The 15,148-nt window shown below is 41.5% G+C and overlaps 1 protein-coding gene across 1 annotated transcript in view; it reads left to right on the top strand.

Moving 5' to 3' along the window:
* The window catches only part of caprin2 (caprin family member 2), a 39,351-nt gene that overhangs the window by 2,441 nt on the left and 21,762 nt on the right, over positions 1-15,148 (top strand). Inside the window, 7 exon segments of the mRNA XM_055650322.1 lie at positions 3,066-3,152; positions 4,349-4,587; positions 8,131-8,213; positions 8,368-8,517; positions 10,854-10,900; positions 14,307-14,633; positions 14,635-14,679. Of these exon segments, the coding sequence (XP_055506297.1) occupies positions 3,066-3,152; positions 4,349-4,587; positions 8,131-8,213; positions 8,368-8,517; positions 10,854-10,900; positions 14,307-14,633; positions 14,635-14,679 (978 nt within the window).

Here is a 15,148-nt window from a genome sequence, read left to right as displayed (position 1 = left end):
AGACTGTTGGAGACATCAGCCAAACCTTGGGCTTGCCAAAATCAACTGTTTGGAACATCATTAAGAAAGAGAGCACTGGTGGGCTTACTAATTGCAAAGGGACTGGCAGGCCAAGGAAGACCTCCACAGCTGATGCCAGAAGAATTCTCTCCGTAATAAAACAAAATCCCTGAACACCTGTCTGACAGATCACTGTTCAGGAATCGGGTGTGGATTTGTCAAAGGCCACTGTCCGCAGAAGACTTCATGAACAGAAATACAGAGGCTACACTGCAAGATGCAAACCACTGGTTAGCTGCAAAAATTGGATGGCCAGGTAACAATTTACCAAGAAGTACTTAATAGAGCAACCACAGTTCTGGAAAAAGGTCTTAAAAAGGACAGATGAGACTAAGATTAACTTGTATCAGAGTGGTGGCAAGAGCAAAATATAGAGGAAAGAAGGAACTGCCCAAGATCCAAAGCATACCAGCTCATCTGTGAAACACATTGGTGGGGGTGTTATGGCCTGGGCATGTATGGCTGCTGAAGGTACTGGCTCACTTATCTTCATTGATGATACAACTGCTGATGGTAGTAGCATAATGAATTCTGATGTGTATAGACACATCCTATCTGCTCAAGTTCAAACAAATGCCTCAATACTCATTGGCCGGCGGGATGCAAGCAGAAGCCTCCACGTGGTGCATCCCAGGCAATGCTGACGACAGAAGCTGTACCACAGTGACTGACTGAAGTAGCCAATTCTTCAACCGTCAACCGTCACTGACCGACCGGAAAGACGTGATATAGAAGATGGCCGGACATGAGGAAGAAGATTGGCCGGTGGTTCATTCTACAGCAAGACAATGATCACAAACCTACTGCTGAAGCAACAAAGGAATTTTTCAAAGCTTAAAAAAATGTTAAATTCCTGAGTGGCCAAGTCAATCACCCGATCTGAACCCAGTTGAGCATGCCTTTTGTATGCTGAAGAGAACTGAAGGGAACTAGCCCCCAAAACAAGCAAAAGCTGAAGATGGCTGCAATACAGGCCTGGCAGAGCATCACCAGAGAAGACACCCGGCAAATGGTGATGTCCATGAATCGCAGACTTCATGCAGTCATTGCCTGCAAAGTATATGCACCAAAATACTAAACATGACTACATTCATTTACATGACATTGCTGTGTCCCAAACATTATGGTGCCCTGAAATGGGGGGACTATTTATGAACACTGCTGTAATTTCTACATGGTGAAACCAAAATGTATAAAAATGGCCATTATTAAAATCTGACAATTATGAACTTTAACCACATGTGATTTTATATATATATTTTTTCTCTATTGCAAATCTCAAATTGTTGAGTACTGAGGCAAATAAACAAATGATTGGTGTTTGTCCCACTGTAATAATGAATTGTTGATGATAATAATTCCTGTTTTGATCACTTAAATGCAAACTGCGAGTGCTATCACTGGCTATGAATTTGCTGGGAAATGGTGCAGGATGTCTTAGACCCACATGTAAAATTAGTTGAGTGTCAGCGATTATTCTATTACCTCTTGATTGGGTGGATTTCTCCTTTCCACCTGCCAGAAACCTATTGAAGATTTAGTTTCCCATTCTAGTAACTCGTTAATTAGCTTTTTAATAAATATAGTGAAGTCCCAAGGAATTTTATTCAAAGCTTAATCAAACGTTTGATGCTAAACCACACACTGGGTCAGCGGCTGCAGGAGATGAATATAAAAGCATTTTGGAAACCCACAAAATAAGAATTCAAGTTGGCATGCTGTTGTAATGTGCATTTAAAAAAATGGTTAGACTGGTACATGGATAGGAAGGTTTGGAGGGATATGGGCCAAATGCTGACAGGTGGGATTAGTGTAGCTGGGATATGTTAGCTGGTGAGGGCAAATTGGGCAAAGGGCCTTTTTCCACTATGTGTCACTCTATGACTCTACCAGGGAGGGGGATTGGGATATGAAACACTGAACTTTGAGTAACCCACTGAATAAGTGTTGGAAAACAGAAACTAGAAATTGTATAAACCCTTATAATTGAGTCAAATGGTATGCTGTCTGTGGAATTGTTGCTTTTTAAAACTAACCTAATCTTGTGCATTCTGCTAATCTCAAACTATCTGGTTGCACTGAACTCTATAATCAGTGACCAAAAATACTTATTGTAGAAACGAAGAACTGCAGATGCTGGTTTATACCAACGATATAAAAGGGTGGGTGACGTTTCAAATCGGGACCCTTCTTCAGACTTGAAATGCTTAATGGATCTTGTGTTGTGAATGTCCAATCTTCCATGTTCTTCCCCATGCATTGTATGATGTAGGAGGGGGTGATAATGGGAATGTGAGTGGAGAACCTAGCAGATGAATTGCATTGCACTAATGATGTGGTGCTACACTTTATTATATGGTGTGACTTCTGAAATGGGCTAAAGGTGATAATAAACTTGCAAGAATAAAAGGAAGGGTATACTGTCTTTTGCACATCAAATTTCTGCACTTTTAATAGAAACAATGCTGGAGTAACTCCGCGGGTCAGGCAGCATCTCTGGAGAAAGTGGATAGTTGATGTTTTGGGCCGGGAACCTCCTCCGACCCAAAATATCACTTGTACTCTTTCGCCAGAGTTGCTGTCTGACCTGCTGAGTTACCCCAGCATCTGCAGTTCCTTGGTATTACATCATACACAAGGTGCTTGATGTTTTCCAAGTCTTGTTTAGTTACAGTTCCTAGTTTGGTTCTGGGAATTTTATAAGCATTATTACTGCAAAATAAAGATGAGGGTTCTAGAGAAACTAAAGATTTACTTCCACGTGATCACTGGCATCAGTAAATTGGCATTTTCTATTCTGCCAGTAAATGTTATTTTAAGGATTAGAATTGTGATTATAAATGTGAATGGTTTTTGATAACCACCTGGTCAATAATCTAACTATTGAGCGTATTAGATGTGGGGTGAGGGGGAAAGAAAAATTCTGCAATCAATGTTAAGAAAGGCAGTCTTGGATTTAAATATCTTGATACCAAGACAATGATGCACAAAATGTTGTTTCGTAGGAAGCTGTAGAGAAATATGAGGAAGTAATACACAATCTAGAATTTGCCAAGGACCTACAAAAAACATTTTCTGCACTCAACCAAGAGGTAAGATCTCCTGGTTTGATTATACTTCAATTGATTATAGCACAAAGTTAATGAAATGTTGGGTTGAAAGCTGCCTCTTGAAGTGGCTCCTTGATATTAGAAGCTTAAATTTTGGCAATTGTGAGAAGCAGATTAAACATAATTTTGCTGAACTAGTATTGCTACTAACTCCTTGAGTATGGTGGTCTAGTCAAATCCTCATTAGTTTCGATGACAATAAATTATCTGGCAGTCTGGACTATTGTGCAACCTTTCATTTTAAATACAAATGCAGCCATGACTTGGACAATTGTGCTGTCCGAATGCTGGCAGTGCAGTTTTAGTACCAGCACTTGTATGCATTTAGTTTACAACAATTGACAATCTTTCTTTCACATGTGCATTAAAAAAAAAAAAAAAAAAAAAAAAAAAAAAAAAAAAAAGTTCTCAATTTTCATTACTTTCCCCTCCTAAGTGTTGAAGGTTCCTTGTGGTCCACAGCAGCTGTTACTTGCATTGCTTTGACCAGCCAGCACTTGCTTTTGATTGAAAGCTCTTGGCCATCCTGTTCAATTCTGGGATATCAAATTGGGTCCTGTTCTCTGTGTCCAATAAATACAAAAATTCTATTTTGGTTACTTTATGTACTTTTTCTTTCCTCAATCGATCACTGGGTTTGCCTCAGTAAAATTACACTTGCACTAATTCAATTTGGGATTGAATGGGCTTGGATATATTTAAAATAGAATAGAATAGTTTCTTTATTGTCATTGTAACATGAACCATATACAACGAAATTTAAAAATGTCAGCCAGTCAGTGCACCTGGTGTAAATTTGGCCCTGCTGTAAATTTACATTCTTGACTGGCCTGAATGTCGTAAGTTCTCGGAGCAGAATTGGGCCATTTGGCCCATTAAGTCTACTTTGCCATTCGATCATGGCTGACCTATCGTGCCCTCAACTTCATTCTCCTGCTTTCTCCCCAAAACCCTTGACACCTTTAATCATCTGTTAATCATCCATCGACATGACCTCCACAGCCTTCTGTGGTAATGAATTGCACCTCTGACTGTAGAAATTCATCCTTGTCTCCCTCCATTAATTCTGGGGCTATGGCCTCTGGACCTGGGCTCTCCACCTAAAGGTGAGCACCACCAGGCTTTGGCTAAGCTTGAACTCTTGACCTGCCATTTATAGTCTTTATCTTTTGAAACAGCTGCTAAAAGCACAACGGAAAACTCTGCGACGTGAACAAATTGTGAGGATTGAAATGGAGAAGAAACATCTGTGTACCGCATTGCATATTAACTATGTACTGGACAACTTCAACCAGGAACATGTTCAAAATGACTTCAGAGAAGGCCTTAATGGTGCATTTATTATTTCTCGAAAGGAAATTGGGTACCTGAAGGATTTCTGTAAACTTATCTGCCTTGAAAACAATGATAATGCATCGTAAGTGGTAGTATTCAGTTTCTATTTTTTGTGGTTTGATTTGTTCATGATTACAGTAACTAGTAGCCTGGTTTTTGCACGCAAAAAAAGCAGGTGCTTCCCCTTGAACCACTGTAATAATAATAATAATAAATTTTATTTATGGGCGCCTTTCAAGAATCTCAAGGACACCTTACAAAAATGTAGCAGGTAGAGGAAAAACATGTAAGGAGAATGAAATAAATAGTAGAGACATGACTAGTACACAAAGTAAATACAGAATTCAATATGATTGCACAGTATGAGGCAATTAATGCACAGATGAAAAGGGACGGCACGTGGGGCTAAGGATAGGCAGAGGTGAAGAGATGGGTCTTGAGGCGGGACTGGAAGATGGTGAGGGACACGGAATTGCGGATCAGTTGGGGGAGGGAGTTCCAGAGCCTGGGAGCTGCCCTGGAGAAGGCTCTGTCCCCAAAACTGCGGAGGTTGGACTTGTGGATAGAGAGGAGACCGTCTGATGTGGATCTGAGGGACCGTGAGGGTTGGTAGGGGGAGAGGAGGTCAGTGAGATGGGGGGCCAGATGGTGGTGGGCTTTGTAGGTGAGGATCAGGATTTTGTAGGTGATCCGGTGGGAGATGGGAAGCCAGTGAAGTTGTTTGAGGACTGGAGTGATGTGATGCCAGGATTTGGTATGGGTGATGAGTCGGGTGGCTGCGTTCTGGACCAGTTGGAGTCGGTTGATGTAGGTGGAGCTGATGCCAAGGAGAAGTGAGTTGCAGTAGTCCAGTCGGGAGGAGATGAAGGCATGGATGAGTCTTTCAGCAGCGGGAGGTGTGAGAGAGGGTCTGAGTTTGGCGATGTTGCGGAGATGAAAGGAGAAGGTTTTAATGACATGGCGGATGTGAGGCTCAAGGGAGAGGGTGGAATCAAAGATCATGCCAAGGTTGTGGGCCTGGGGAGATGGGGAGACGGTGGTGCCGTCGATGGTGAGAGTGGGGTTATTGATTTTGCTGAATGTGGCTTTGGAGCCTATGAGGAGGAATTCTGTCTTATCGCTGTTGAGTTTGAGGAAATTATGTTGCATCCAGGTTTTTATAGCTGACAAACAGGAGTTGATATGGGAGAGGGGGGGTATTTGGTGCCAAGGTAGATCTGGGTGTCATCAGCGTAACAGTGGAAGTCCAGATTGAAGTGGCGGAGTATCTGACCAAGGGGGAGGATGTAGATGATGAAGAGGAGAGGGCCGAGTACGGAGCCTTGGGGAACGCCTTGAGTGACTGTGGCTGTAGCAGAGGTGTGGTTGTGGAGAGAGATGAAGTGGGATCTGTTGGAAAGGTAGGAACGGAGCCAGCTGAGTGCAGAGCCTTCAATGCCGAGGTCTTTGAGTTTGGTGAGCAGGATGTTATGGTTCACTGTATGAGGTCGATGAGGATGTTGAGGGAACCAGTGTCAGCAGAGGTGAGGAGGTCATTGAGGACTTTGAGGAGAGCAGTTTCTGTGCTATGGAGGGGGCGAAAGCCAGATTGGAGGGGTTCAAGTAGGTTATACGCAAGGAGGTTGGAATGAAGTTGCGACGCAACGATACGCTCCAGGGTTTTTGAAAGAAAGGGGAGGTTTGAGATTGGGCGATAGTTAATGAGAGAGGCGGGATCAAGACCAGGTTTCTTTAAGATTGGTGTAACAGCAGCAGTTTTGAAAGCGGAGGGGACAATTCCTTGGGACAATGAGGAGTTGAAGAGATTAGTGAGGTAGGGGCAGAGATCGGGGAGGCAGGACTTCAACAGGGGAGTGGGGAGAGGGTCGAGGGAGCAGGTAGTGGGTTTGGAAGAGCAGATGAGTTTGGAGATTTCAGTAGGGGTGACCAGGTCAAACTGGGAGAGGAAGCAGTGGAGGAGGGGTAAGGAGGTCAGTGGAGATGTTGAAAGGAGGGGCCTTGGTAGGTGGTGGAGTAGATGCTGGGGAGTCGGGTACAGGGGATAAAGATTGATAGATGGTGCTGATTTTATCAGCGAAAAAGTGGAGGAATGAGTTGCAGAGATCCGGAGTAGAGGTAGGGAGAGTGTTGGCTCGAGGCTTGAGGAGGATGCCCACTGTGGAGAAGAGGGTTCTGTGGTTTAGGCAGCGATCGGTGAATATGGAGGAGAGGTAGGCAGATTTTGCAGCAATGAGAGCATCTTTGTAGTCGGTGAGGTGGAGTTTGTAAGCTTCAAGGTGGACTGTGAGAGATGATTTATTTGTAAGTCGTTCGAGTTGGCGACCAGTCTGTTTCAGTTTACAAAGTGCAGGTGTGTACCAGGGTGAAGATGTGTTGAAAGTTATGGTTCTTGTTTTGAGGGGGGCCAGAGTGTTGAGGGCATCTTGTACTCCTTGAGTTCTTCAGGAATGCTCTTAAGTAAAGCATTCTATAGTTTGACCTGTAATGATCTAATGGTATTAGTGAGTTCCTTCATCTGTATTCAGTTTTGAGGTAGTGGTCCATTTGAACACTGTTTCCGGGTGAGCTTAAATTTTGCCTAGAGGCTGCCTTTTAATGTTGAAGGTCAACTGAGCACTGACATGGTGGGGAATCCCATTTACTAATTGACATTGCTAAGTAGTGAAAATCAATAAAATTCTACTTGCATTTAAATTATATATTACTGGGGTTGGGCAGAATACCATGGTTGTAGAAAATCCCAATTGTGGGCAGTTTTAGGCTTAAAACATTGAGTAACTTTGGTGTGGCAGCATACACTCAAAGTGGTACTTTGGGGATTAAATCCAGGTGATTACAACCAATTGGGCATTCTTAATAATTGGAGGTGATTTGCGAACTGTTAAGCTAGAAACTATTCTTGCAGTTGAGAGATGCAGCGTGCGAATGGCCCTCTTGGCCAATAGTCTGCACTGACCAGCGATCACCTGTACACTTGTTCTAACCTACACACTTGAGATAATTTGCAGAAGCCAATTAGTCTATGAACCTGCAGTCTTTTGAATGTGGGAAGAAACCCACGCAGTTACTGGGAGAACGTACAAACTCCATACAGTTAACACCAGTAGTTGGGATTGAATCTGGGACTCTGGCACGGTAAGGCAACACTGTGCCACTCCAAGTAGTAGTGGTGTGGGGGTGGGGGGGGCAATGGGGGACAGGAGAAGGATTGTGAAATCTACATATCTTTTCATCAAATCTGCATCCTTTTGTTTGTGTGGAGTTGGGGCTAAATACCACCCTTTTCAGAGATAAAGTTTATTTTGTTGCAGTCAGTACTTTGGGACAACAGGCTAGCTATGCACTACCTCTTCTCCAAGCAACCTTGTATTAAAATTGGGAATCTCCTGTCAGTCCCTTGTTGCACCATTGTGTTCCTCCATTGCTTCCTGAGAAAAAATTCTAAAGGTTTCTAAATGGAGCAATTAATATAAAGTGGTTTTGATTTGACGATCACTGAATGTGCTCTACTTTTGTTTTGCCTGAATGCATGGTAATTCTAGTTTACCTTGTCCAGTACAAGTTTCCCAACAAGGCAGATAAATATATACTAATACGCAGTCCTGGTGTTCTTTGTCTCTCTTAGTGTTGAAGATCAAGTGGAATTGGTGTCAAATCAGATGTGGGACCTATTGGAAGGAATGGACAAGATAGTGGTTGGAAGTACCTGTAAGTTGATGGCCTCCAAAAGAAATTTGGATGACGTTGATAGATTTTGAGAACTAGATCTAGGATTTAATTTGATTCTGCAAAAGGCTCTTGAGCACTTCTAATTGTTTGAATTTTGGCTCATCTTGATGAAAGTATCTGTTTTGTTTTCTAGATAAACATTTGAAGGAGACAATAAGCAAACTTCTGAAGTGTTCCTACTTTGATAATATTCCAGTACCTCACAATGGGTTGCAGGAAGATGATAAAATCCAAGAGGTGCAAATAACCTCCAAACCTCAGACGCCGTCTGCAAAAGAATCCGGTAAGTGACATCTTGCCAAAAGAGGTTTCCCTCGGGCCGTGTTTGAGGTTATGACCGTCCTTTAGGGTACTGTCAAATAGTTGAAATTTTATAATTTGACATTTATATGGAGAGTGTTGAATTAGCATAACAGGACAATTTAAAAAGATTCGGACTATCTGGAGAAAATGAAATTTGCCAACAATTGACAGTCTTCTTGCACTAAATATAGCATTTGAGGACCAGCTGTAGGAAAATTTAATTGTGAAATTATGTGACTGAGGAAGTCCCAAAGTGTCTACCTCTTACCAAACCTCTACATTATTTTGCTAAATTGTAAAAATGCCTACACTACAGTTGCGATCAATTTTGCTTTTCTTTCCTATTGGATTAAACTCCAGGATGGCCTCCTGAGGAGAAATCTTGGTTTAATCTGGTGTTTGAGTTCTATTCATGCTTGAAAATTGAAAATGTACCTGCACATATTGACACACCAGGGTGATGCACCATGGGATTTGCTGGGTTAGTCCTAGACCAGTCATTTGGAGGTATTGAATATTGGTGGTTCTTTCTAAGGCTATGAGATGATGACCAGCTATTTTGGCTTCTGGTAATGGGGGGGGGTGTTGTTTCATTAGTTGTTTCATTAGAGAACCCGAATGGTGGGTTGGTGTCTTGCAGAAGCATTGCTCGTGGTGATAGGAGATAATAACAGTCTGGACACCCGAGGACATTGAATTTAATAACATAGTTGTATCTTGACTGAACATTTATTATTCAACTGTTCAATTCTTATCCAAATGTGCAGCTTCATCCATGCTGGGTTCAGTGCAACTTTCTCCCCTGCCCACTACTTTACATGGGTGAAAGTGCACTTTAGGATAAGAAATGAACACTTAAATGATGATTACAACACTTTTGCAAGACACATTATCGAGCCAAAATGGTTGTAACAGCCAATTTAAAACAATGCCCCCTATTACCAGAAGGTGAGATGCCCGGTCATGCATCGCCTAGCTTTCAATGGAACCACAAATATTAAAATCGAGTGGTTTTGCTCTAAAGACCTGGAGTGTTTTATTTGTACTCTCATGTAGCAGTAGAATATAATCTCCAGATGGAGCTTTATTCTGTTATTGCTGTGCTTGTTTGATCTTTGCCATTTCACTTGATTTCCATGCAAGTGGACCACCAAGGTTTAAGCTTTATGGTGTTGTATTTGGCCCCATATGTTTAGGTGAGTTTATTTATTGTCACGTGTACAGAGGTACAATGAAAAGCTATTGTTAACCAGTCAGCGAAAAGACTGTACATGATTACGATGGGGCCATCCACTGTGTACAGATACTGTGGATAGCTTGATTGTAATCAGTAAATCTGAGTTTGACGATGTGAATTGGTCAGGAATGGGGGATGAAGTTATGGGGAGAAGGCAGGATAATGGGGTTAGGAGGAAAAGATAGATAAGCCATGATAGAATGGCATAGTAGACGTGATGGGCCAAATGGCCTAATTCTGCTCCTCTCACTTATGATTACAGGAAATGAACCCAAAGTCACACACAAATTCTCTGCATGCTTGAGCTTGTAGCCAAATTGAACATGACTATTACATGCAAATTAACTGGATATTCTATGAACTAATGCAGTGTAATTGGCAATGTAGACACGAGATGAAGACGTGTGGGCATAGGATTCACTGGCTTGGTGATTCGGTGTTTCATTGCAACTTTGTTATTGACGATGAACTAAAGATTCAGGTTTTGAGTTTTGTTTCCATTGAGTATTATCCTTCGCATCAATAGTGTTAATGTGGCTTTCATAATTTGCATCAAGCTTTGACAAACTGTTTGCCATTTAATTTAAACTAGTTAAAACAGCAGTTCTAATTTTAAGCTTTTACAACTGTTTTGACCTCTTTTAAAAAATGATGCAGTTGAATGTTTACACATGTGGCATAGTTTTTATTTTTTTTTAAAAAAGGCAAATTTATTTTCCATTTTGGATGGAGAAGAATAGAAAGATTCAATCATGCTTTTAAGTGCAAGCCCTTGGCTTGCTGCATATTTAGTCAAATTACTTTTATACAAATATTTTACCAATTGCCTATAGTGGTAGAAGCCCAAACCAGTGATTCCTATTCTTGCAACCCAGTGCATCATGAATTATCTCAAGATTACAGTAATGCTGTTTCAGACCACTTTGTCAGAGCAAATTTTTTCACATGGAAAGTGAGTAAAAATTGTGCTTGGTATTTCCTTGATGACTGCCATAATTGAACCTGCTAACTGTGGCTTAATTACTTAATTCAATATTTGGATCTATAATCATCGTTCATAACCTTTCTCTCCGTTGCAGAATCTGACTTGCACTTTTTGTGTTCGAGTGAACTGCAGCCAAGAGAGGTAAGATGACCTTTGGTTTAAAAAGGTTGGTTTTGTATTGCCTTGGTTTTGTGAAAAGCCTTTGTTGTTTGCGCACTTCCCATGTTGGATTTCCCATCTTTAATCGGGCTTTTATTGGGAGTTGTAACATCTTTCTGCATTGTTTTCCTGAATGCTTTAGCTGCTCAATTTAAGGTGCAAATTTAGCACTTTTCTGTTTTTTTACGAGTCAGCAAAATGGGTATGTAACCAATGAAAACCCAAACTGCAGGCACATGTTTTAAATGTCCACATTTTGAAAATGCGCTGGACAGGCAGCTTTACCGATTGAGTTAACTTTATCTGAATGGGGCATAGAGGAACTTAAGTTGCAGAGAAAGTTGGTGGCAGTGGAGAAGAATAGTGTTTAATTGTCATAAGTACAGACATCAGAACAATGAAATTCATACTTGAAGCATCTCAACAGGCCAGTAAAAACAAAATACACCATATTCACTTGTAAATAAATAACCATAATACTACCAAAAAAAAACTAAGCTCTTGAACACTACGCAACACAATCCTCGGCAACTATGTACTTCTATGGACATTCTTTGCACTATTACGGCTACCTAGAACAGTGGTTATTGAATTATTTGACTATATTCTACCTGTGTTGTTTATGTGCTTGTTAAGTGCCTCAAGGGATCAATAGGGTCAAAGAACCTCTGGATGTTGGAGGGTGACAAGGAAATGCATGGCAAACACGACATTGGTGTGCAAATGACAAAAGACCAGGCTAACGTCACATGTTTAGTCTTCAGTGAAAATAGTTTGTTCCGATGCTGAGAAAGTGAGTTGCCAGAAGTTGTAGAACTGGCATGTAGTCTGGAAAACTGATGTAGTATGGACTGCATTGGCCATCTTTATGACAGTGCAGGAAGCCACAGAAGTGAATGGAAATGGGATGGAGATTTAAAATGGCAGCCAACAGGAAGTTTGGGGCTGAACCTGCTGGGTGAATGAAGGCATTCTGAAAAGTGGTCGGCTAGTCTAATCACTTCTCCATTGGAGTGAATACTGTGAACTCCGATTACATTACGCAAGGTGCGAAGAAGTGAAAGTAAATTGAGGCTTCAACTGCATGGTGGTAAGGACTACTGCTGCATGGGGAAAGTTCAATAGGATGGGGAGTGATTGGTGGGAATGGAGCAACACCAGGCAGTAGGGAATGGTTCCTTGTGGAATGCTGAGGGGGAAGGGGAACATCAGGTAACATATTATTGGAATTGATGGCTACTGAAGGATGATGCACATTATACAGAAGCTGGTGGAGTGATGACCAAAGGAAGTCTATCCTAGGTGGAGGGGGTGGAGTGGGAACATCGCTGGAAATGGCACGAGGTCAAGCCAGGTTTGATAAGGTCACCATCTGGTTTGGTTATGTCACCATCTGGGATGAAAGTCATTTTTGGATGCAGCAACGTAGGAAGTCTTTCAAGAAAATATGATGTAGATGGAGGAACTGGGAGACTAAAATTGCTTCTTTGCTGGTAGTGTCAGAGTGTCAGTCAGCATCAGTGTGGTTGATGATTTTGGTCTTTCCCAGTATTTGCAACTTATTTTTAAAAAAAATCAAAAAAAATCTCACTTGCTGGATGAAATTTGACTGCATTGAACTCTGTACTGGGGGTTGAGGATAGAAGGCCCTGAAGAAGAACTGAAGACTGGTACATATTCCACCAAAAGATAGGTGCAGCTTGGGGCCATGTGAGCAATTTTGGGAACAACATCTGAGGAAGCATGTGTTGGCTTTGGAGAGGGTCCAGAGGAGCTTTATACGAATGATCCCAGGAATGAGTAGGTTAACTTATGATGAGCATTTGTCAGCACTGGGCCTGTACTCGCTGGACCTCATTGAAACATGCAGAACAGTGAAAGGCTTGGATAGAGTGAATGTGGAAAGGATGTTTCCACTACTGGGAGAGTCTGCCATAATCTCAGAATTCAAGGACGTTCTTTTAGGAAGGACATGAGGAGAAATTTAGTCAGAGGATGGTGAATCTGGAATTCTTTGCCACAGAAGGCTGTGGAGGCCGTCAGCATATTTTTAAGGCAGAGATATAGATTCTTGTTTAGTACAGGTGTCATAGGTTATGGGGAGAAGGCAGGAGAATGAGGTTGGGAGGGAGAGATGGATTTCCATGATTGAATGGCAGAGTGAACTTGATGGGCCAAATGGCCTAATGCTACTCCTATTCCTTATGACTTTGTGTGAGTGTCCATGGGTGCATTGTTAATCTGTATAAAGTAACAGGAGTGGAATTTGTCTGGTGTGAGGAGGAGTTCAGCTAAGCGAGTGTTCGATGGAAGGTGACGATCTCAGTTCGAGGAGGAAATTGAGGTGTGTGTTTTTGTGGCCATTGTAAATTGAGCCACTTGGGACCAGGGAATGGGAGTGAGCTTTGGAAGTGTCTTGAAGGGATTGAATTAGTGCCTTGGCTTTGGTGTTTGCACCTACTGCTTGCAACCCATCACATGTCTTTGTCGCCCTCTTAACTGTCCCTTTGACTGACCGCCCTGCTCCAATCCATCATGGATTAGAATCCTTTGTTTTAGTATGCACATCTACAGTTGAAATCTAACTTTTCTTTGTAGTTCTGACAATGGGCATTATTCCTGGAAAACCAACTTTCTCTTTCCACGGATGCTGTCTGCCCTGTATATTTGTAGTTTTTTGTTGTTTTTTTTTGCCTTTGTTGCATTGTCCATGCCAAAGTTTTAATTTAGATTACACCCACATTTGTGTGAAAGATAGCAGTCAAATTTTGTATACCAAATTCCGAATGAAACGATGGCCTAGTTTTGTTTGGGGTATTTGGGGAAACTTGCCTGTTTCCCCCCCCAAAATGCCTTGGGTTCCAACTCACTAAAGTGGACACTTGATACTTTGTACCATGCAGTGGTCCCTCAGTGCAGGACTAGTGTCACTTGAATTTGTATACGAAATGCAATAATGCTGGCTGACTTCTTGCCTCTTCCCATCCTGTTATCTTGCACAATAAATTAACTGTTTAAAAAAAACAAAAAAAACATGTACCAATTGGGGTGTCAATGTGTCTCAGAATTTTCTGTACTATTGTATGAGAATGTCAAGCAGTTCAAACAATTTTAAAAGTAATCTGAAATATGTATAACAATGTCCACCAACTTTCTTTGAACATTGAACAACTAGTCTTGATAATGAGATGTTGAAATCTGGAAACTCGTACCATTCTTAAACTGGGTAGTCAGCCTCACAGGAACCCTCTTGAGTGGTGATATCTCATGGCTCTAGATTGATCAAGTCCAGAGCTGATAAACAAAATTGGACCATGAGCACATTTGTACCCTCTTGAATGTAATTGAGCATTTGTGAACTGCATAGGACTGATGTATTCCCTCTTAGTTTTTGAATAGGCAGTACGTGAACAAAACTGACTACTCTGCAAAACAGCAGCCCGAAAAGCCGAGGAACTGGGAAGGAGAGTTTGTTGGTAGGAAGAAAGAGGCAGTCCCCAATAAATGGGATGGCGATTACATCAGTAGGAAACGTGAAGACGCCCCTCCTAAAATGTGGGATGAGGAATACACTAGTAGAAAACAACAAGAAAAAGAACCTGTGAAGAAGTGGGATGCAGAATATATCACCAGGAAGCGGGAGGAGCAGCCGAAGAAATGGGATAGCCAATACTCTGATATTCCAGAGACAAGGTGGGATCCAGGTTCAGTCTCAAAAGGAGACCAATGAACCAAAGAAAACTGTGCCTCAACCCAAAGTGGTAAGGATACTAATTGCTTTTGTGGCCAAAAAAAAATATCCTGCAAGTCCAACTAATTGGTTTTTCCTGCTCCGTTCAGAAACAAGATCGTGGTTCAAACCCAGAACGTAAAGCAAAACGAGTAGGTCAAATATTTATAGCTTTGGACCACACGGTGTAATGTGGCACGAGTGTGGGTATCTGGTGTAGAAGTTTTATTTTATTTCTTCTTGGGATCTGGGTGTTGCCAGTAAAATCAGCATGTGATGCACATCCCACTTATACTCTTGAAGGTTGCAAGTTACCTTGACATGAGGCAGTTCTTGAGCTGAAGGGGCTCTCCTTAATCTTACTGGAGAAGCAGTTTGGGATTTTGTCCCATGAACAGGAAGGATGTGATATTTCCAAGTTGAGTTATGCGCAATAAAAAGAAGAAAATGTGTTTATATAATAATTTAAAAAAATTAAATTAAATTAAAAAAATGTTTTA

Source organism: Leucoraja erinacea, chromosome 19 (genome assembly GCF_028641065.1).
Source record: "Leucoraja erinacea ecotype New England chromosome 19, Leri_hhj_1, whole genome shotgun sequence".
In the NCBI taxonomy this organism is placed as follows: Eukaryota; Metazoa; Chordata; class Chondrichthyes; order Rajiformes; family Rajidae; genus Leucoraja; species Leucoraja erinaceus.
This window is presented reverse-complemented; position numbering and strand designations above follow the sequence as displayed.